The sequence below is a fragment of the Gekko japonicus genome, unplaced genomic scaffold, assembly GCF_001447785.1.
Source record: "Gekko japonicus isolate JY-2015 unplaced genomic scaffold, Gekko_japonicus_V1.1 scaffold3400, whole genome shotgun sequence".
NCBI classification, from domain to species: Eukaryota; Metazoa; Chordata; class Lepidosauria; order Squamata; family Gekkonidae; genus Gekko; species Gekko japonicus.
Genome location: NW_015159809.1, coordinates 39816 through 62567, shown reverse-complemented (window position 1 = coordinate 62567; position 22752 = coordinate 39816). Strand labels below are relative to the sequence as shown.

Sequence of the window (22752 nt, the reverse complement as noted above, 5' to 3'; positions counted from 1 at the left end):
GATAAGCAATTTATGAGGGATGTTATTGCCATCATGCCATGCTTCTGAGCATCCCAGGAACAGCTATCTAGTCACTGTAGGAAATGGAATGTAGAACTCTAGATGTCTCTTTGGTTGGCTCCAGCAGGGCTGCTTTTAGTTTCCTGTGCCTGTGTTGGGTTGTAGCCTGTATTTTTCCTAATGGGGGAATATACACAGGCATTTTATGAACATTTTCAGGGCAGGGGTCATTTCCTGCAGGAGCGCACAGGAGCGGAGCTCTGGCAGTAAAGAGCCCAGGGGGTGGGCACATGCAACAAGCCCCGCCCCCTGCTCCCACCAGCCCTAAGTCAGAGCAAGAAGCAGCCAGGTAAGTTTCAGAGCCCCCCCCCACCCGCCCCAGTCCAAAACAGTCCAGTGGCACCTTTAAGACCAAGTTTTATTCAGGTACAAGCTCTCCCTCCTCTGCGAGGACAGATCTGCACGTCCCCCCCCCATAGCTAGCAATCCAAAACAGTCCAGTGGCACCTTTAAGACCAGGTTTTATTCAGGTACAAGCTCTCCCTCCTCTGTGAGGACAGATCTGCACATCCCCCCCCCCAATAGCTAGCAATCCAAAACAGTCCAGTGGAGCCTGAGCGGTGGGTGTTGCCTTCTGACACACTTCCGGTGATGTCAGGGGGTGTGGCATATGCAGATGAGTTATGCCAATGAGTTATGCTAATGAGCTCCTGCACCTCTTTTTCTACGAAATGACCCCTGTTTCAGGGTAACATCCTTTGTTGTGGAAGTATGATAAAGAGAGTTTCTGTGAGCCTTCAAGGAAGTGTATGAGTTTCTGTGGAAGGAATCTTGGCTGTGAATAAGTATTGGCAGAACTAGGCAGACTTAAGGAAGCATGAGCTCTTCCAACTAACATTGTGTGGCCACATCAGATCCACTGAGTTTCTCTGACTAACCTATCTGTCCCCCCCTTCCCCCCATGATCATTGCTATTACATTCCTACTGCTGATCCTCTGTCATAGATACCATGTCACTTTCTGGTACTGTGTGCGTACTCACGTGCAGTGTCACCAGGAAACACAGTAACCTGGTCTGGGCTATCAGAGCGGTGCTAGCCAGAGCGAACTAACCATGTAACAGGAAAAACTACTCAATATAGAATTAAGGCAGATTGCCCAATAAGTAGATAAATCAAAGTTCTTGTCCTAATTTTTCATAGCATTCTTGACTTGTCAGTTGCATGCTGTTCAGGACTGTTGTCAGAGTCAGTTGTCACTCAAACCAAGTGATATCCTTCTGCGGGCTTACCGTTCCCCTCTGTAGCCAGTGTAAGCTGTTTGTCTTTAGAAAATTAACTTCTCCATGGCCTTGAGTGCACCTTCCTTCATCTGCCCTCATCTCTTTGCCGCCTCAACTCCATCACCCTAAGCTGCTCAAAGGCTTCTTATATAACTTTACTCCCTTCTACTTTGCTGTGCCTTGTGCTTCGTGTTCCTTCCTGGAACACTTGTGTGATACCACCTTTTTGTTTTCTTCAATTCCCATCTTTTCATTGAATACTTTGGCTCAAGCCAAGGTCCTTACTTAGCTTAGGTTTTAATTGGCCTCTGTATGAACTTAATTTGCATATATCAGTCCTTTTACCCTTGCTGCCCCCTCCCCATCTGAACATACCCTCAAGCCCTTTGGGGCAAGGACCTGTGGTTTTACTTATTTACTCGGTAAAGCACCATGTGCATTGAGAGAGCCATGTGAACAATCTCCCTGCCACAGGAGTTAGACTGGTCTAGCCAGAGTCTAGGAGACCAGGATCATCCTGATCTGCTTGGTACTTCGCCAGCAGAAAACCCACTAAAGCAGGGGTGGCCAAACTGTGGCTGGGGAGCCACATGCGGCTCTTTCACTCATATTTTGTGGCTCCTGGCAGGGTGGCTGGGGAAGTGAAGGGGAAGCATGCCTCCCCGACTGGTCTTCCCTTCCCCAGCCAGTGTTCCCCTCCCTGGGTAGACTTGAGGTGGGGGGGGGAGCAGAGAAAGAAAGCAACTTAAACTTTAAATGTGTTCTCAAAGCATTTGTCTCTTTAAATACCATTATCAATATCTGTTTTAACCCCTTTTGTATTTATTTCTGGCAGTCTTATTTAATGTTAATGTTAATAAAGCAAATTTGCATATTTCCCAATAAAAACATGTCTGTAATACTTGTTCATGTCTTGCGGCTCTAAGACATCTGATGTTTCTTCTATGTGGCTCTTACATTAAGCAAGTTTGGCCACCCCTGCACTCAAGTAAAGAGGAGAAGACAAAGAAATTAGTCCTGGTGCTTCTGATGTACTTTTCGTCTTCTTGTTTGCATCTGTCTGCTTAGACAGTGAATAAGAAGAGCTGATTCCAAGAGAGTCTGGAAAAGCAACAGCACAACTTTTTCCAGATTCAGTTGAGAAAGCAAAACTAACCCTCTGGAAACCTAGCCTTGTTCTGTAGTACTTATAACCTGCAATAGAAACAGCTTGTGTGAGCAGTGCAGAGGTCTCTCTGTTGCTGATGTTTCTGGGCAGGATCTTGTTCTTTTACTGCATTGAATTGTTCACATTCCAGTTGTGTGACTTTCTACTGCAGAACACTATGGCCTTTGTTGGAAGACTCCTGTGAATTATGTATAAGCCTCTGACTCTGCAGAAATCTACTTCTGGCACAGATGCAGCCATTCTTTAGCCTTGATGTGGGTTACCTCTGAGAATTGCCCATCATGTTGACCCTTTTAACATCTGGTTTCTGTGTAACTGTGATTAAAAAGCAAGTCTTGATTCTGTGGCTTGTGTGAAGGTGTCACAAACTTCACTCTTGAAGACGGCCTTTTTCATTGTGTCTGTCTTTTTATACTTCGCTGAAGAGATTGTATGTTAAATATCAGTAGACACAAAACCTTATTTTTCAAATGACCATGCTTAACCTTCTACTTGTGTTAATCCTTTGGCATTTACTACAGCAGTGCTATTAGTCTGTATAATGTGCTAAGTGCTTTAGGATTCTTGATTTTACCTCTGAGAATACACTGGTGAGGTGCATTTTCTTTTTTTAAGTCTCAAACCTGTCTTCATTTGTTAACTGGTTAAGGCTCAGTAATTTAACTGCAGACTTCAAGGGTCATTATCTCGAATTAAAAAGGAGCAGTATGTTTAAAGTTAAACCACATCTGATTATCTCTGTTTTGACAGTTTTGCTCTGTTTTGCTGCAGTTAAGTACTGCATGAGGATATTGTATACTGGACCCAATTTGGAGGTATATTGACAAATGAGAAGGGGGGGCAGTAATCTGGGCAAGTCCACCCAGGGAAGTGTGATGTTTTATTATTGATAAAACTTCCATTGCTGTTTTTATGATCTTATTGAATTTTTACTTCAAGAACCATGTCGAGCAGGTCCCTATAGATTTTCTACATAATGAAAAAGGTCCATTTCTATCAGTGGCCATTCAGATGCTTCTGGGAAGACCACAAATATGGCATTTAATTATTTTTTAAATTTAGGATATTTATATTCCATGCTTCCATTTTTTAAAACTCTTTGAGACAGCTTATGTATATTAAAATATATTTTAAAATGTCTAATACGGATCAGTTATGAAGGCAATAGCCCCTCCATTGTTTGTCCCCCACCAACTGGTATTCTGCATTATTCTTAGGGATGCCAGCCTCCAAGTGCATCCTGGAGATCACTCATAATACTAGGAAATCTCCAGACTAGAAATCAGTATTCTGAGTTGTACTTAGGGATGCCAGCCTCCAGGTACAGCCTGGAGGTTGTAATACCAGGCAATCTCCAGACTAGAGATCAGTTCCCCTGGAGAAAAATGGCTGCTTTGGCATGTGGACTCTGTGCCACCGCATAGGCGTAATCTTCGTGGGGGCGGCGGGGCGTCAGCCCCTGCCGAAATTTTCAGGAGGGTGCTCAGCCTCCCCCGGGAGCCACCCTTGCTCCTAGCAAAGCAATGCCTCTGGCCTCTCGCAGCCATACATGACTACTGGGAATACCATTGCTTTGACCAGGGGTCCTCAAACTTTTTAAACAGGGGGCCAGTTCACTGTCCCTCAGACCGTTGGAGGGCCGGACTATAGTTTTTACAAAAACTATGAACAAATTCTGAGCAGGGCTCTTCCAGACAGCCCTCGCTCGTGCAGCCCTCCCAGGAGCCCTTGGTGGAATCCACAGAGGAGACCCTCTATTGCAGGATAAATAAACACCCGGTGGGCCGGATAAATGTTTTCGGCGGGCCGCATGTGGCCCCCGGGCCGTAGTTTGAGGACCCCTGGTCTACACCCTTGCTCTGTGGCATTATACTTGCTGAAGTCCCTCCCTAGGCTGCACCCCCAAATCTTCAGGAATTTCCTAATCTGAAATTGGCGACCCTAGTTTTTTTTTTTTTAAGGGATATTTTTTATTTTGCAAATACTACAAAAACTACAAAGAAATATTAGGAAAGGAACTACAACTAAGGATAAAGGAAAGCAAACCACACTAAACTAAAACCCTAAGAGGAGGAGATCTTTTCACTGTTAGTAAAAATGTTAGTACTATGAGTGTTATTATCACAATATACTTGTAGAGTTCTTGCTTATAACAATTCACTATTTATATGTTTTTTTAATTAGTTGTTATTGGAGAAAGCTCTGATCATCTTCTTGTTCTTCGCTTCAAAAGGCCATTTTCCAAGTCCTTCTGCCTTTACTTCAGCTTTCTGTCTCTGAAATCGTATACCACTCTGGCAGGTCCTGCACCCTTTTCTGCCGCAGAGTCCTCTTCCGTTCCAGAGGTAGTGGAGTCACTGGACTTTATTTCTTCCTCTTTGGACTCTTCATCTGTCCCCAGCTGACATCTCAAGAATTCTTTAGCTTTAAAAGTGGAGTCTATCTTCTCTCTTCTATCGTTGATCTTAAAGATGACACCCTCAGGAACCGCCCATCTGTACAATATCCCATTAGTTTGAAGGAAAGAAATTAAGTCTTTGTAATTTTTCCTCTTTTGTCTAATTTCAAATGGAATGTCCTTTAAGGTTTTGATGGTTACATTTCCCATTTTCAGTGGAGTTGCTGATGTTGCTTTTAAAATAGCATCTCTGGTTTGTCTTCTTGAAAACCTGACCACTATTTCTCCAGGTAGGCTATTTTTAAAAATATAATTGGCGTATGCCCTATAGGCTGACTCCATTTTGTTTACAAGTTTATCCGCTGTTAAGCCTACTACTGGAGCGATGATCTCACTAAGCACCCTCTTCAGGTCTTACCGCTCCTTTTCAGGAACTCCCTGAAACCTGAGAATCATGTTAGCTTTTTCCATCTGTAGCTGCAAAACTCGATTATCTTGGCAATTCTGCTTCGTTTCTACATCTCCCATCCTTTTCTTCAACTTCTTGCTTGTGGTGTCTATCTCTTTAATTTTCTCGTTTGCCTGCTCCACTTTTTTCTCTGTCTTGTTCAGCTGAAGCTGCTGTGCTGCAAAGTTTTAATTCATCACTGCTGGTTAATACCATCGAGTTGTTCCATCACCGGCTTGAGCATATCCGCCAGGAGTTTGAGGACATCTGCTCCCTCTTCCGGTTTCGGACTCTGACTGCCCGGCTTCGTTTTAAACTTTCTCTGCTGGGCCGCCATCTTTCCTGTTTTGTTTACAGTTTCTGCCGCTTCCACGCAACTCGGAAAACTCGCCAAACGACTTCGCAATTCAGATAAGTCTCTCAAAACACTTTCGGTTAACTTCCTCCCCTCTTCCCCTTTGTGTCCGTTAACCGCTCATTCGCATAAGAGGCGTCCCTCTTTGCAGTCTCTTTTTTCAACCGCGGGGGGGATTGCTTTTCAACCTACTCCATTTTATTCAGAACTCACATTCATTGTCGGTCAGTTTCTCTGACCGCGCTTGGTTTTATGCCATTCTGCTCGATCTCCAGCGCTTGTCCCGGTCAGTCCAGCTTGTGCCTGAAGGCCACTCAGCGACTGGACTGTCGGGGCGGAGGGGAGCCTCAATTCTCCGGCATTACGCCATCGAAGAGGCTACCCCTCAAAAGCCCCCTGGCCTGAAGCCCATCACAAAGGCTCCGCGGTGGTGTCACTTGAGGTGGCACCCCTCAAGGCCTCTGGTGTGTGATTCGCCCTTCCCCGTTGTGGGGAGGGCGTCCGCCATCACTGTTCTGTAGACCGGAGGTTCCGAGTTGGCGACCCTAGTTGTACTGCCTCTGAACATGAAGGTTTCAATTAGCTATTGTGACTGACAGCTAAAGCTCTGGAAAAGGAGAAATCTATCTAAAGTAGCCATTGTTATCGATTGCGCCAAGAAGTGTGTAAATTAATAAACCTCTGATTAACACTTGTAGGCCTGCTTACAGCCCAGATGCTTTCTTCACCTTTGCTATTTAGCTTTCCTACATTGCATAATTGGCTTTCTGACCTTTGGGGGAAAAGAGGTGATAAAGAAGAAGGATTGCTGCTTTCCGAGTAGGAATCAGTCTGAAGACAAGCAGTCAGTTGTTTTTCTTTTCTACACAAGAAATGTCAGTCAGTCACATTTGTTTCAGCCCCGGTGTATAATTTATACCCTGCTTAATTAATATTTTAAAGCAGTGTTAAGTAGATTCTAGGAAGAAAAGCATTAATATATGCCTTAGGAGGGCTGCTTTACAAAGGTGGTTTACACTGTTCCATGGAAACCTCGACTCCATTATCAAAATAAATTTTGCTTGCTTTGCTTGGAGTTTGTCAATTTGCATGGTAGTTTTAAAGTCTCTATTAAAATTTTGCAGAATTGGGAGAGTTGGTGTACATGGGGTGCAGGTGAGAGTCATTGTGCTAACTGGAGGAGATACATGAGTGATGGGAAATGTGGCCGAAGGCTATGGGGAGAGAGCTACTTCTGTAGGGGTATAGCGACTCTGTGCCTAAACACTGGGGGGCTTTTGCTGCTACTGTTTGCACTCTTTCAGTAATACTGTACAAGCATGGATATCCATGCTTATTGCTTACTTAAATGCAGACGAAAGAACGTGCTTGTGTCCCCTCCCGTTGCTTCACTGCATACTGCTACTTCTGCCACACCCTAATCCATTAGTCCTTGTTCAGGAAGGGAGTGTTTCCCTACAACTGGTGTGAAGCGTGTCTTTCATTTTCTACTTGGTAGCTAGTGATCACTATATAGAGATTTGCTGGTTTTGTCTAGTTCTTGTGGTAAATAAGCACTGCAAGCTAATTCTTAATGAGTAGAGGAGCTTAATTGTTGCTCTGTAGCTGTGCAATTCCTTCCTGCCTGAAATCCACTCAGTCTGCTTCTAAAAAAGCTGATAAATTCTTTGGGCTTTTTCGTTCATGTCCTTCATTTCTTCCACAGAACTCAAAGCTGTTTGCGCTAGTTGATTATTCTTTTTAATTGTTTTAAGTTTAGAATGGTGATCTTTTTGAAGAGCAGGGTAAAAATTCTAAAGTACTTTTATTCATAGATCAAAAATGTATTGGGAGTGCAAACTCTGTTGCATGACACTATTGGATCACTGACAACTGTGTCCACCTTTATCATTTCTCTTTTTGTAAAGCATCGCTTGGAAGCTCTTTAGCCCCCCCTCCCTCAGATCTTTGCCTGCTATTACTTTCACACACTGTTATTCTAGCACTCCATCTAACCCTCCAATATACCTTAAAAAGTTCATTTTCTTTTGTAAAAAGCTATATTTATTTCTGTGTTGAGTTGTAGGCTGCATGCCCCTGGCCAAAGACCTCTCAAGCAGGGGAATGCCAAAAAAGAGGGTTTGGTGCCACCTAGTGTTCATAAATTGAAAAGTTATTTACATAGTTATTTCAGATGAAGGTGGGCAGCCGTATTGGTCTGAAGCAATACAACAAAGTTGGAGTCGAACGGCACCTTTAAGACCAACAGATTTTTATTCAAGATGTGAGCTTTCGTGTGCATGCACACTTTGTCAGACAATGAAATGGAATTACATATCATAGGTAAAGGTTTCCTTTGCTCGAAAGTCAGTAGAATCCGACTCATCGTTTCCAAGCCGAAGAGCCAGCGCTGTCCGAAGAGATTTCCATGGTCATGTGGCCGACATGACTAAACACCGAGGCGCACGGAACACTGTTACCTTCCCACCGAAGTGGTACCTATTTATTTGCAATTTCTTACTTTCGAACTGCTAGGTTATATACAACTGCTAGTTGTATATATATATAGGGGTGGCTTGTTAAATTAGCATGCAAAGTAGTATTTAAAAATATTTTCACTGTTTTGCATGCTAATTTAACAAGCCAACCCTATATATAATACAACTATGATATGCAATTCCATTTCATTGTCTGATGAAGTGTCCATGCACATGAAAGCTCACATCTTGAATACAAATTTGTTGATCTTAAAGGTGCCATTGGGCTCCAACTTTGTTGTATTATTTCAGGCTTGCAAACTACAACTTTTGTAATAGAGTGGATAAAAATCCATGATTTTGTTAAAAAAAATTAAAAATCTGATTTTTTAATTTAAATTGGATTTTTTATTTAAATTGATTTTTAAAAATAAAATGCTCTTTGAGGAAAAATCTATCTAAAGATAGTTTTCTGTTTAAGATACATTATAGTCCAAAGGTTATTCATGAAATAAGGATTAGTTTTTAATTATGTAGCATGAGGCTGCATATTCTATTTTTTTTGGTAAATTAATTCCATTAATCCATTCACAATGTCATGCTCTTCCAGAGGTTTCTGTTGGGCAGTTTTTCCATCTAGAAGATATTATCACAGATGCTTGATTTTACAGTTCTCAAAACTGTGAATTGTGTCTGCAGAGATCACATGCCTCTTCTTCACAGCAAAAATGTTACAAAATAAACGTACAGAGTTAAGAGAACTAAGTCCTATTGGTCCTCTGCAAATCTGTGCACACAGAATCAACCCCTTATCTCTTTTAAGTGCTAAGCTTCAAGGGTGGGATAGGTTTGGATAAGGAGGGGATGTTAAGAGCTGAATGTGAGGAGGAAGGAGCAAGCAGTACAAATGAAAGTGAATACACCAGAACACTCCAGAAATCTTGAGATCTTCATGAGTGTGTCCTCATTGTTTAAGCAAATACAGGCATACATATGCTATATAATGTTCTTCTTCTTCTTCATGGTCTCTGTGCAGTTCCACACATGGGTACTGTGCCTGCACAGAAACCCGGGTCATGTTCGTGCGCTGGTGCAGTACCCATGTGCAGGACTGCAAATATGACCACGCAACCTGTTTTTTAGTTAAATAAAACAATTTAAATGGTTATTGTTAATATTTTTCTTCTTCCAATAGAGTACAGCAGAAAAGTTGTCCAAATATGAATGATTAACAACCTATGAAATTCGAGACAGTTCACCTTGCAGTGATTTCATAATTATCTATCGCAAGTGGTAAATAATCAATCATTAATTTTCTGATATAACTAAAACTAACCTAAAAATTTATTATACTGAAATGAAACCTTCATCTAGGTCGCAGATATTAAGGCCACAATGAATGAGCCTTTATGTAGAAAACCATGATTTAAACCAAGTCTTACTGACTAGCAATTTAAATCAATTTGATATAAATCAAAACCACCCTGCTTTGTACTATCAGGTATTCCACTTTTGTGTGCCTTTCTGAAAACCTCAAACATTGTATATTTGGATAGTGTGCAAAGGCCTCTATTTTAAGAAATATTTGAAAATAACACATATTTAGGATTGCCAACCCCCCCTGGTTTGGCAGGGGTCCCCCACTTTTTTGGGGCTTCTACCCGCCACCGGCCAACTGGCTGCCAGGGGAAGCCCCGCCCCCAAGCCCCAACACCCACAGTCACCCCTCTCCCTTCTCTCTTGAGAGAGAGGGGTGCGTGCAGGGTGGGGGAAGTGGCAGCTCCTTTAAGTGCAGGAAGCCGGCGTTTCCTGCACACCCAATCTCTGTTGGGGGAAATGCCAACTCTCTGCACTTAAAGGGGCCCTGCGGAGATCGGGTGCGCGGGGAGGAGGAAGCCAGCTCTCTGCACTTAAAGGGCCCTCGTGAGTTGCAGGGAGCCGGCAGCCCTGGAAGTTTGGGTGGGCGGGGGGGACGTCCCCAATGTGACATCATCATGTAGGAATGCCCCACCCCCTCCAGGAACGCCCCCCAAAGTCTCCTGCTGGGGGTGAAGATAGGACTTGGCAACCCTACACATATTGCATGTGGCTTCAACCTTAGCTCAGATAAGTATTCTTTCTCATGTGGGTAACTTGTCTAGAATAGCTGATTTTGAGATTTTGGAAGATAACATCTTTGACTTAACAAAAATAGCACAAAAGCTGAACTTGAAATGTTTCTCTTTTCTGTATGGGTAATAATTATGTGGAAGGGAAGGCGGCATATAGCCCAGTCTCATCAGATCTTGGAAGCTAAGCAGGGTCAGTATTTGGAAAAGAGACCACCAAGGAAGACTCTGCAGAGGAAGGGATGGCAAAACCACCTCTGCTTCTCACTTGCCTTGAAAACCCCTTGGTGGGGTCACCATAAGTTGGCTGCGACTTAACGGCACTTTATGCACACACAGTAATTATGTGATTTAGCTAAACAAGATTTTATTTACTTTATCATCCCCCTTTCTCCAAAGACTCAAGGCAGATTACAGAACCTTAAAAGAATGAGATCACTATAGTAAACCTCTAGTAAACAATGTAATATGAAAGGAGAAAGAATGAAACTGTGTACATTTTTTCAGACTAACTACAATCCTATTCCCTTTATTAAAATTTTGAATATTAGAAAAAGAGCAGTGTTCCACTTCTGTAAAGGCAACATTCTGTAGCTTCACAGGGTAGCCATGTTGGTCTGCAGTAGTAGATCCAAGGAAGGCCTAGTAGCACCTGAGAGGATATAAGCTTTCAAGAGTCAAAGCTCCCTTCATCAGATGCCAGTCTGTGATGTAACACATGGGGCATACCAACAGGGAAAGATTAACTAGGAGAACTGCAACTGCTCTCTCACCAGTTGTAACATTCGAATGAGCTTATTTTATTCTTTGCATACTCTCTGCTTTTCAGTTTGGTTAGTGGCTGAATAGATTATTACATTTTCTTATTGCAAAGCTGAAGCTTTCAAAATGATTCTTACAAAGCTTGACTTCTGACCCTGGACCTGAGGCACCCCTGCATGTTCAGAGTCTGCTGAAGACGGAAGGGGCGTAATGCTGTATTGATAAGTACCTTTATTAAAAGTGCTCCTAGCTTTTGCATCTATAGATCCTTCATCCAGTTTAGGTTTTTATAGGGAAACTATTCAAAGGGCCCTCCCAGAAGGTTCGTAACAGGCCACCATCTAAACAACCGTGCAGCTATTCCCGGAGCCTAAAGGGGTTTCAGACATTTTTCTCAAACAGCTGCTTCCTGGGTCACTTTGGCAGACTCTCAAGAGGCGTTTCAAAAACAGTTTTGTATGGCAGTTGGGCTAATCCCCCCCCCCCAAGAAAAAAGCGATTCCACTGAGCAAGCACAAGCCCCTTGCGTGAATTGAAGTAGCTGTTTGGCTCCCAGCCATGTTTAACTAGACTCTGCTTTCAGCTTGCATAGCAATCTAGCAACAGCTGATTCAGCTCTCCCCCCCTCTAAAACCAGTAAAATGCCTATGAATTAGCCAAAACTAATGAAAGATGTAATTTAACAAGCAGGCTGTCTTTGTTTGTGAGGGGTCCCAAAGCTGCCTGAAGTGAGTGTTCCATTTGATGCAGGTATAGTTCTTCGGAAGGCGGAAGGCTGGTATAGGTTGGAAAACATCGACACATAGGCTGAGCATCAAGAACTGTGGGGAAAGGTGGGAACTAAATGGTTTTAATCAATGATATTTCAAGAGTGGACTGGGAGATGCTGGGTTCAAGTATTGCCTCAGCCATGTAAATCCTCAAATCTCCATAGATAAGCCACATCAGTCATCTCAACCCCTTCTCCTGTTCTGTCTCAAACACATGGCTAATAACAATGCCTGATAGAATTGGTATACAGAGAAAATATATACATGAAGTGCATTAAATGCTTGAAATCCACTGCATAAAAGTGTTATTTGCCAGCTTTGATCTTCTTCCAAATTGTGTCAGGCTGTTTTCAAGTACACTAGGTATTTGTTCCGGGCAAGCATTTCATAGGAGCTCTTTGCTCTGCTTCCATAACATTTGGCTGCACAGAGTATGGGAAAGCTTTGTGTCTGTGCGTGTGCGCCTCCTGAATTGCAGTGTCAGTCTTGTCTGTATCCTTGCCCCCCCCCCTTCCCGCAGCACTGCTACCAGTAACAAGCAAACAGTTGCCACGATAAGCAGATTGAACTGAGGCATTAGCACCGGGAGTATCGGTAGCCTAGTTACAGATTGCACTGCGTCAGTCTGCTCCACACCCAGAAGACAGTCAGGTGACTTAAGTTCTGCTGCAGTTGTGCAGCAGGCGAGAGACTGCAGACCTCTGCTGGAGAAAGCCTGATGTTTCATCTCTCCAGCGCCTTATTTCTCCAGCGGCAGCCTTTCTATTGGTATGCATAATTGATAATCCCAGCTGGAGGGGCAGATCCTTCTTTGAAGAGAGATGGACAGTCAGCCAAGCAATTGGAAGGATAAGGGTATTTGCTGTTTTACTGTTGTTCTTTTAAGCTTTTGAAGATGCTGTGGGTTGTCCTCTGCAAAAGAGGCTTACATTGTGCATGCTGTAGTGGAATAAATTGTAGAGGTTGTTCATGGGGAAAGTGTGTGTGGAAAACATTTGAAGATCAGTGTTGCAGAATATATAAAATTTAAATATAGAGGAGTCCGTGGTAGGAGGGGGGTAGTGTGCCTGAGACTGCAAATGGCTTAAGTGGATTAAACCCTGCCATCTGACAGCACATAGCAGCTTGCCTTTGGCATGCCCTGCCTGTACAAATATCAGGGCCAGCCTCCATTTAGCTGATGTGTTGCCTCTGAAAGAGGGTTGGCTTTTCCCCTTTAAGGACTGCTAATGGTTAATGCAATATTGTTGTCAAACAAATGGTCTTTTACTACTGGATGCAATGCAGTCATTTTAGAACCTTGTACAAAGCACAGGCAAAGTCCAGAAGTACAGATCACCCTTATTTCCACAAGCTTCTGTCCTTCCTCAGTCCCCAAGCCTATTTTTAGGCTGTCGTCTTTATGCCTGTTACTTGGGCTGTCCTTGATTTACAAAATGTGTTTATAGCTAACAGTAACAGGCACTCTTGATCTGAAACAGCTAGGACAAATAAATAGCTTGGGCAAAATTGCCAACCTTTGTCCCTTCATCGCCTTATTCTTCTTAATCTCTGTTCGGTAAGAAATTAAATCTTTACTGCATATTTAAGCTTCGGATTGTACCAGCAGAACAAAACGGTCTTGTTCCAAGTTTTAATCATCTGGCCCTTCTTAAAGGGGTTGGGCATATAATGGTGGGGAATCCCTGCCGGGCTGATTGGGAGTCCAAAGTTCACAATCATGTGTTTCAAAGCACGAGAAGCTTATGTAGGTACGTCATTTTGGAATTGGCTCCAGTTCTTTTCCCTCCGCCTCTTGAAATGCTTCGAGTTCACAAATGTGCGATACATCTGTACAACAGAAGGAGGTGGGAGAATAGAAGGAAGAAAATGTAATATGAAGGTGACATGCGTCCCTTTTGGGTGAAGAATTAAAACCTCGTCTTGGTCAATAAGAATTACTTTGGGTTGCAAACTAAATGGCTCAAGACTGAGTGTGAAGTTCTGTTGTTGTTTTTTAAAAGACAATTCAGGAAAGGGGCTTGTTGTAGTGTTGGCCAGAAGCAGGATTAGGGTCTGTGTGAGTGGCAAAGTCTGAATTAGAGTTTGCCAAAGTCCCATATACCTATCTTTCTTGCTTCCCTCCTGTCTTTCTTTTGTAGAGTGTGGCTTCTGGTTTAGTGCTAAATCTTACCAGCTGCCATCTGGATATGACTTGTCTCTACTTGTGGAAATTGCTGCCTGGCTTACATTTTGTGTAATGACCCATGTCATACTAGTAGGATAGAGAAACGAAGGTTACAAAGTCCTTGCCAAAGAAATAAACAAGCAGCTTGCTTCTAGAATAACATAGCTCCCTCAGATGCACTACAGAAAGAAGGGACAAAGTCCACAAATGGATTAGGGTACCACTGTGTAAACCCTAATGCAAAAACAAAGGGTGCAGTCCTTCTCTACACTTTCTCACAAGAGAGCCTTGTGACGATTAAGAGGATTTACTCACTAGCAGTATGTGCAAGATGGCAGTCAGAATCAAACTTAACTACTCAGAATTTTTACCCATCTTAAAAAAAAGTTGAGGGGTGGAATTAATCTCTGTAGCTGCAGTTTCCAGTCTCAGCTGGTGCAGGTAAACCTTTGTTGACCTAGAACCTCAGTCAACAATGCTGCGGTATCAGGAGAAGAAAGGAGTTTATAGAAAATCTCTACTCACTGTGATACCAGTGTGGAGATAACGTCTGAATAGGTGTTTTGTAAGCATCCCTTTGGAGAAAATATGCTGTACTTCCAAATCCATTTATGTTTTTATGAGGAGCCAGCAGTCTGACTTACCCTTCAGGAGATCTGTCTGGCATAAGTAAACAGGACAGCTGCAGGACCAAAGTCCATAGTCTTTTAGCAAGAGTGGCTTCCTATTCTTCTCTGTCAGGAAATGTTCCACGTGCACATGGGCATTACCTGTTGGGGGCATGCAGAGATTTCTTTCTTTTTTATGCGAGAATGGGGAAATCCTGAGCATGACGGGCACTGAGTAGCAATCTGCAGCTATATTGTGGCTCTGCCAAATTGTGGTAGCTCACAGCCAAGCATAACTCAGTGGTAGAGCACGTGCTTTGCATACATTAAGGCCTCAGGTTTGATCAGCAGGACTTCTAGCTTTTTTAACAAGTGTCACTAGAAAGCCGCTGCCAGTCAGAATAGTTAGAAGGGCTGTTCCTGTGCCTTGGTATGTTTCATGGGGGCATGTGTTCCACTGACAGCAGGACCTTTCTTTCCCAGAACCCCTTTCCCTTTGCAAGGCTGACATAGGAATTTGGCGGCCAGAAATTTCTTTCCCTGAAACTAAGCCCTGAAGGGGTGCCCAGTGGCAATAAAGTGGGGGTGGGGGAGCTATATTCTTGTTTTTTGCTCTTAATGTTGAATAAGAGGCATTTAAAAAAAGCTTGAAGCTGTTTTCATCTCAAATTAATAAGCACCAATTGCAACTTATTTTATTATCTTACCACTCTTTTTCTTCTTGGGTGTCCTGAACAAGGAATCCATCATACTCCCTCCGTCCCTCATGACATGTCTTCAAAGTAGGTTTATCACTGACTGATATGGAGGGTGTTAGCGAAAGCAAATTGAGTAGGAGGGCTCTGTAATACAGATTTCCTTGTTTTGAAGGGATGTGTGTGTGTGTGTGTGTGTGACCTAAATACATTTGAATTGATTGGTCCTAAAGGTGAATGTCATTGGGGGGGTCTGAGTTAGGCACTTGGGGGGGGGGGTTGCTTTTTTGAGGACTGTAATGTGATATGGAGTTGATTCAGGATCATGCCTCTTTGCTTGTGGACAATTGAAAATTGATTTGTATGGTAGATGTTTGATTTAGCTGACTGACATTTTCCTAGAGCAGCACTAAACCACCAGGTTTTACAGTTTCTGTGTTGCTATGCAAGAAGGTTCACATAAAGGCCTTTCTGGCACATGTTTGGAATCCCTATGCAGGGTCAGGTGTCAGGACAGTAGTCCATCTAGTTTGTCGTGCAAATCATTTTGTCTGCCAACATCAAAAATGCATATTTCCATCACCTCTTATCTTTAGCGTCTGTAATTGGGAGGATGCAGCGGTGGAGGTGGGGGTTTACCCATGTCCTGCTTCTTCCATTGTTTCCCCCTGACATAGAAGATGGAGAGGTAGACTGGTCCCTGAAGGGTCATGTTTGCAGCTCTTCATATTTACACTTGTTAGCTATGGCATGAAATCCAAGTGGCTGCTAAGAAGGCAAAATTACATTGCAAACATTGACAATACCAGTCTGTGGTATCCTCTGATTAGCAAATGTTAGCTTGCTTATTTCACATTTGAGAGTTATAGCTAGGAGAGGGTCCAGTGAGAGTGCTTTTCACCTTGCAGTGTAGACTAGGTCTGAATTTTTACTACTGTGAATTGTGGTCTGTTGTGGGAACCACTTGCAATACAGTGACTTGCTGAATTTTCTCTAATGCAGCTGTAATTCTGCTGGAGACCATAGTTGAAATAACACCTCTAGACTGAAGCACTGCTCACAACATAGTGAATGGTACAGTTTTAAATAGCCACCAGTTCTGGTCACTGATAATGATGTCCGCAAGTTTATTGGCAATTGTGTATGTTTCTTGTAGTGCAAAGAAGTCATGTGTGCACACAGACACACTTGTAGTTAAGCCCCAGAATGTGCTGATACATAACGTTGCATCAGAGCTGTATGAAGATACTCTTCAGGTGTCAAAGTGATGCTGAGATCTGTCAGCTTAATCTCATGCTCAGTTTTGTGTAGTGGCCTTTAAAGCCCCAGATATTACCATCTGTGCACCATCTGCTAGGCAGCAGATAATTTGGTGTTCTGTAACTTTTAGGTTTTACACTTTAAAAACGTTTAGCCTTTACAGACATACCCTTAAAATGGGTGGGTGTCAGAGCAGGGGTCCCCAGTGTGGTGCCCATGAGTTCCATGGGGCTGGCCAACATCTTACCCGGTGCCCACCAAGTGTTTCCAGAAAGTGGATGAGAGTCTTGTGCAGATTCAAATAATGTTGCCACCGCTGTGTTGGTTTTTAATCTCTTACTCCTCTTTCCTAGTGTATTTTTAAAATTACTCCTCCTTTCCTGCACTTGGACTTTCTCTGAGTGGGGGGGTGGGGGGGTTGCTACATCTCTTGTGGCAGCCATTTTGTGGTTGCCTTCACCTCTTGTGGCAGTCATTTTGTGGTTGAGCCCACCATCCTGTTTCAGAATTCAAAAGGTGCCTACAGGCTCAGAAATGTTGGGGACCACTAAGTTAGAGGAATTCTTGGAAGCTACATGGGAGCAAACAGGACACTTTTGTTGTTGAAGGTGGCACAGTTCCTTGTTCTACCCCACAGGTTGTTGTCCTTATAAGGTTCCTTATTCTCAGTTTATATATCCAGTATTTTATGGATTAGCTGTAGAACCTAGCATTCGGTACCCAAAATAACCACAAAAGAATTTCTAACCCATTGTTGAGAAGATAGTCTTTGTAGGGTGGTAGGTCGTTGGTAACCAAGAAGGTTGGGGGGGGGAACTAAACTATACATAAAAACGATGTGGTTTTTACTATTTGTAATTTGATTAAAGCTTTTGGATTATAATTTTAGCTTTTTAAATTGACAGTGATAACTCTATACATAGTATTTTCTTTTTTTCCATTTCTTTTTGTTATCTCGTCTCTTGGAATTTTCTCCCCTCCTCTGTTTTTGTTTGCTTTTGCTATTTGCATTTGAGGAAAGTCTTTTAAAACATATAGCACTACCTCATAAAATCTCAGAAGCCTGGAAGGAAGTGTGTGGCCTGAGACGGTGTTCACTGGGTCTGTAGTATTCTGTTTATCTCCTTGTCTTTCCTCATGGTGAACTGTGTTGCATAAATTATGAAAAATAAAAAAATGTTCGGAAATCTTGCATATCTTATTCTGGCTGCAAAATTTGCACCATCCTTAGTTACAGACTAGACTTATTTCTAGCATAGAGCACACAGCACCCTTTCTGCCTTTTCAGTCTGGACTCCTTCAGTCTTCTCCCCAAACCTGCTGGACTAGATCAGGCTGTTGATCTGATCCAGCATTCTCTTATGTTAACCTTTGAAATCTTTTTCCATTAAAAACCCTTGTTTTTGCAGTGTGTTCTAAATATAGCATGCGTGTGTTATTGGTATAAAATAAAGTTACCTGATCACTAAACCTAGGGCTTCTGGGTGTGGAATAAATTGACGGTTTACTATACTGTGGATCACACAACTAAAGTAACGTAACAAACTTGCTCTACGGCTCTGTTTAGATATAACACAAAATTATGATTTTATGTTTACTGTGGTTAGTTTGTGAACACAATCAACTGTACCTCTGAACAAAGTATGGAAAGAAATCAGTGTTTTTCAGTTTCCACTTGGAAGAGTGGCTAGAAAAAGGAGAGTACTTTGGGCTAATTACTCTTGTGTTTCATGTTTCCTCTGAGGAGATCATGTCATTATACAGTGTCATTTCACCTCAACCTTTGAACAGCTGCAACCCCGTGAGAAAGTTCATGTTTAGCGATAGTGACTGTAGTTCAGGGTTACCCAGTGAACTTCAGGGCAGAGCAAGTATTTGATCCTAGCCCCAAGTCTGACTGCAGTGCTGTGTTGCACTACATCTTGCTATATCTGTATACCTATAGTGGTGGTTGTGGCAGCCCCAGGTTGGTTGGTTCAATTTGTGTGGCACTTCAGAAACCATAACATTGTTAATAGCAGTCTTAATTGTGTAGATATGGGAAATGAAAAGGTATCCTATCTGATTCTGAATCGGGCCTTATAAGGTAAATGAAAAAATCTACATAGTGAGGCTAGGGACACCAAAGGATTTTTTTACAAATGCTAGAGAACCCCCAGGTTTGCAGAATAATCTGAAAATTTAAAGGGGGGGGGCAGTTAACTCCTCCCCCAAAGTGACAACGGTGCTCCCTGAGATATTGGTGGCCTTGGGGGTTGCTAAGCAACCATAACCATATTGGTGAGCCCGCCAAGCCTTGTTTTCTGTCAGTTAAAGGCAGGTGGTTGGGGGAGATTAAAAAAGATGGGAAGGAAGAAGGGAAAGGAGAGAGGAGCTGCAGGTAGTGGGAGAGCAGAAAAGGGTAGGTGGGTGGGAGAGAAGATGGGGAGAGAGCAAGGGAAGGCTGAAGACTTGGGAGGCAGATAAAGACAGGGGTTGTTAGGAAGGAGAGAGAAAAGTAGAGGAGGGACGGAGGATATAGTGCAGGGAGAAGGTTATGCAGACAAATTAGATGCTCCCTGCAAGCCCTCATCGGTCTGCCACATGTACTAATGTGCTATATATTCCTCACATTCTTTTTACAGCTTGTTGTGGTGTCTTCCCATTTTAAAAAACAACAGCAACAACCCAAACCTAGATAATCAAGCATAAATAGTTTCCCTCAGACATCTTGAATGTTGGATTCTCTAAATATTCAAGTTTTTAAAGAAAGGAAAAAGTTGATAAACCTACAAATAGAACATTCCTGCATTTTCCAGAGTTACTGGTGCCTGTTTTTTTTTCCCCCCCCCCCCGGGATTCCCTATTGTAATGCATACCAGCAATTATGGAACTACTCCAAAAACACTGCTGTTAATGCATTTCTAAGCAAAATATTATCTTCTGTAAAACACTAGTCATTCAGTTAAACAAGGAGGACATGGGGAACCATGCCTTCTAATTTAGATCCACTCCAAATACACTTCTTCTAAACAGATCTTGAACTGGCATTGATATTCTTCACTTTTGGGGGTTTTGTTTTGCTCAAACCCAGATATGGCACGTAAAACAGAGCTGTGCATACGTGTTCTGTATTTCAAGGAATGAATTTGTGGAGAAGCTGTCATTGGACAATGATAGCTCAAAATATTTTGAATTGGTCGGGGCTTTTCTAATTCGTGCATTGGTGAGACAGCAGGCAGTTGCGTCTATCAGATGACCTGTGAGTGCCCTAGCAGGAAGTGGAAAGCCTTGCTAGTCAGCTGTGTAAAGTCCGTGCTTGCAGGAACCCTTGCAAGATGGATGCCAGAAGTGGTGAGTGTGTAGGGGTGTTCAGTTGTGTGCTGGGAACACTTTTCCCCCTTTCCTTTGCACTCATTCTGTGCTTCAGAATCCAGTTTACTGTGATCCTCTTCTCTTAATTCTGTGGGAGGTGGAAGAAGGATTTCAGGATAGGTGTAAAATTTTGTTTTGGTGCAGCAGCAGCTGCAATTGAAACTGCAACACTTTTTTGGAAGATATAATAGGAAGACTTACAGCTGTCATATCGAGACACTTGCTTTAAAAGCGAAGGAAAAAATTGTAACTGGATGAGCTGTGAACGTAAGGCACGATGCTAGCCCTGCTATTTTTAGAAATACCAAGTGACAGTTCTTGCTTGCTTACCAAATGTAGTTTGTGGTATTCACTTTAAAATAAAGCTAGAGCTATCTTACTTTATCTTTTTTTTGGTCAGGCAAAAATTGTTCATTCACACTTTAGCAACAAAAAACAACATTATTTCTAGTCAGATACTGCCTAGAATACCCTTTTTCATCTGTCTCTATTTGTGGATATTTTATGTGCATTTTAAAGTGAAGGGAAAAAGCTTCATCTTGAAAGCTGTTGAAATTCTGTTAAATAATAAATGTTCCATCTTGCTCAACATTATGTTAATTGAAAGATAGCTATCTTGTAACTGTTTACAGTGAAGCTAAAAGGAAAATCCCCCCCCCAGCAGTTAGTAGACACAACAAAATTGTCTTTTGGAGGATCTGAATTGTGTAGGGTGAGTGGGTGTCTGTATGGAAGCAAAATACAAAGTGTGAATAAAGTTCCGCTTCGGCGGAAAGGTGGGATAAAAGCTGAATAAATAAAAAAATAAAAAAGAAAGCTGCATGCATTTGATTAGGACTGCAGGTATTAATTAGTCCCCCTTCCCATGTGAACTGTGTGTTTGTGTGGAGTTGGCTCCCTCAGAGCTATTTCTCATGTTCTTTTCCCCCCTCACCATGTGCATATTCAATATGCATACATAATAGCATGGATCTTCTGTTCATGTGCCTTCCATGCACATGTAGTTATTGTACATTTCTAACCAAGCATGCACATTTTGAGGAAATTATACTGAAGGATCAGTTTTGTACTGGATCAATTTTTGGATATTGGGGAATTTTAATTGCACAATTACTTTGTGGCATTGCTTTTTAATTTATTTATTTATTTGTTCGACTTATACCCTGCCCTCCCCACCAAGCATTTGGGGGTACTGTTGTTGCTTTCTGTGTTCTGCTGAGTAGTAAAGACCAACTGTAATTGATATCACTGCTACAATACCTCTTTGAATAAAATTCTTGTTGAATTTGATAGCTCAAACATGTAACCCATTATTTTTGTCTGTCCACATGCACGTACATATGTGTATCTGTGTGTATAAGATATGAAGTGGGAGGGGGAACCCTCAAAAACGTGGTTTTAAAAACTTAGGACAACTTTAGTATTCTTGATGGAACAAGTCATGTGACATTGCTGTATCCTTGTACTAGTGACCATGCCCCCTGATCTCTCTTCCTTTAAATCTCTCCAGTTGTTGACCTCCTTTACTGGCGAGACATTAAGAAGACTGGTGTGGTGTTTGGCGCCAGCTTGTTCCTGCTGCTTTCTTTAACGGTATTCAGTATTGTGAGTGTGATTGCTTACATTGCCTTGGGCCTTCTGTTGGTGACCATCAGCTTTAGGATATACAAGGGAGTTATCCAAGCAATCCAGAAGTCTGATGACGGTCATCCATTTAGGTAAGTCTTTTCTCTTTACTGTAACTTCTGTTGCAGAGATGAAGGGTTGTGGTGGGCTTTTGGTTCTCTGTTTACTGTGTGGTTGGGTAAGCCACCTTCCAAAACATTCACCTTGAAGATTCACCTTGAAGATGACGCTTGGATCTCATCCCCAAATCTCTGCTGATAGAGGGATTTCCATCAGTGGTGTGTGCCTTTTCCACCTGCTCCCTCCTGCTTCCCCCCAAAATGCCCCCTAAAATTCTACTTCTGGGAAAGAAGAGACCCCAGAGAAAGCATGGAGGAAGAGTCTGGGGTTGACTGCAGGGGGAGGAAATTGGTGAAAACCGCCCCCTCCTTTATCAGCAGAGATAATAGCTGGGATCCAACCTATAGTAAGTTTTTCATAGTCCTTGTGTTTCTTTGTCACTGTTTTCTGAGTAATCAAATTTCTCATAGCCTAAGAGGAATCACTTGGAAGCAGAATATACAGCAGCCCTTTGTAAGTGAAAAGGGAGAGTGTGTGATGGTGTGACTGAGTAGCACTTATGTGGAAAGTTGTTGCTAAAATCAGCGCCTCCATGTGGGGCTGTGTATGAGTTGTAGCAACTTGCAGTTTGCACCTCCAGGACTGATACCTGTCCATGGCCCATCCTACTGCCCACCTGGAGGGCTCTGCATTTGTACTTGTATGTTTAGATTTTTCAGGCACCCATTTTTTCCAAGGAACTAGTTGAATAACTCTTATAGTTCATCTTAGACTAACCATGTAACCACAAATTTAAGTCTTTCCAGATTCCTCTTTTAGGTGCTGGGATGTAATTTGGAGAAAAGTAAATCTCTTGTCTGTTGAAAAATATATTAAATGTATTAATTTATCCAAATTTGCTATCAAAATGAGTGATGCTGGATTCCTTGGTTCCCCCCCCCCCCCCATTAAATCGTAAGCAGGCAATTTCAGAACTGTCAGTTGAATTTTTGCTTCTGACACCCAAAATTCTTAAGTTATGTTCAGGTCTCAGATTGGTGGATCTTAGTTCCTAGAATGTATGCTTTATAATTGTAATACTGAAGAAAAACAGTAAATGCTGATTTTCTGCCCTGCCTCTAACAACTCTAAGGCCAGTATACTCCAAGATTGGGTTGTATTTTGTTGCCGAGATGGAATGGCTTGCTTAAGCCTCTAGGTGAATTTAGGTAGGCCATTCTTTCCCAGTCATTCCT

General features: G+C 42.4%; 1 protein-coding gene across 3 annotated transcripts in view; it reads left to right on the top strand.

The window, feature by feature from the left end:
- The window catches only part of RTN4 (reticulon 4), a 41938-nt gene that overhangs the window by 4648 nt on the left and 14538 nt on the right, over positions 1 to 22752 (top strand). Inside the window, exons 1-2 of one of the 3 annotated variants that reach the window (XM_015407627.1) lie at positions 12370 to 12602; positions 21342 to 21549. In XM_015407627.1, the coding sequence (XP_015263113.1) occupies positions 12569 to 12602; positions 21342 to 21549 (242 nt within the window). In that variant the 5' untranslated portion in view covers positions 12370 to 12568. Of the gene's footprint in view, positions 1 to 12369; positions 12603 to 19726; positions 19811 to 21341; positions 21550 to 22752 lie in introns of those variants that run through there. The other 2 variants (XM_015407635.1, XM_015407619.1) reach the window with 2 other exon arrangements.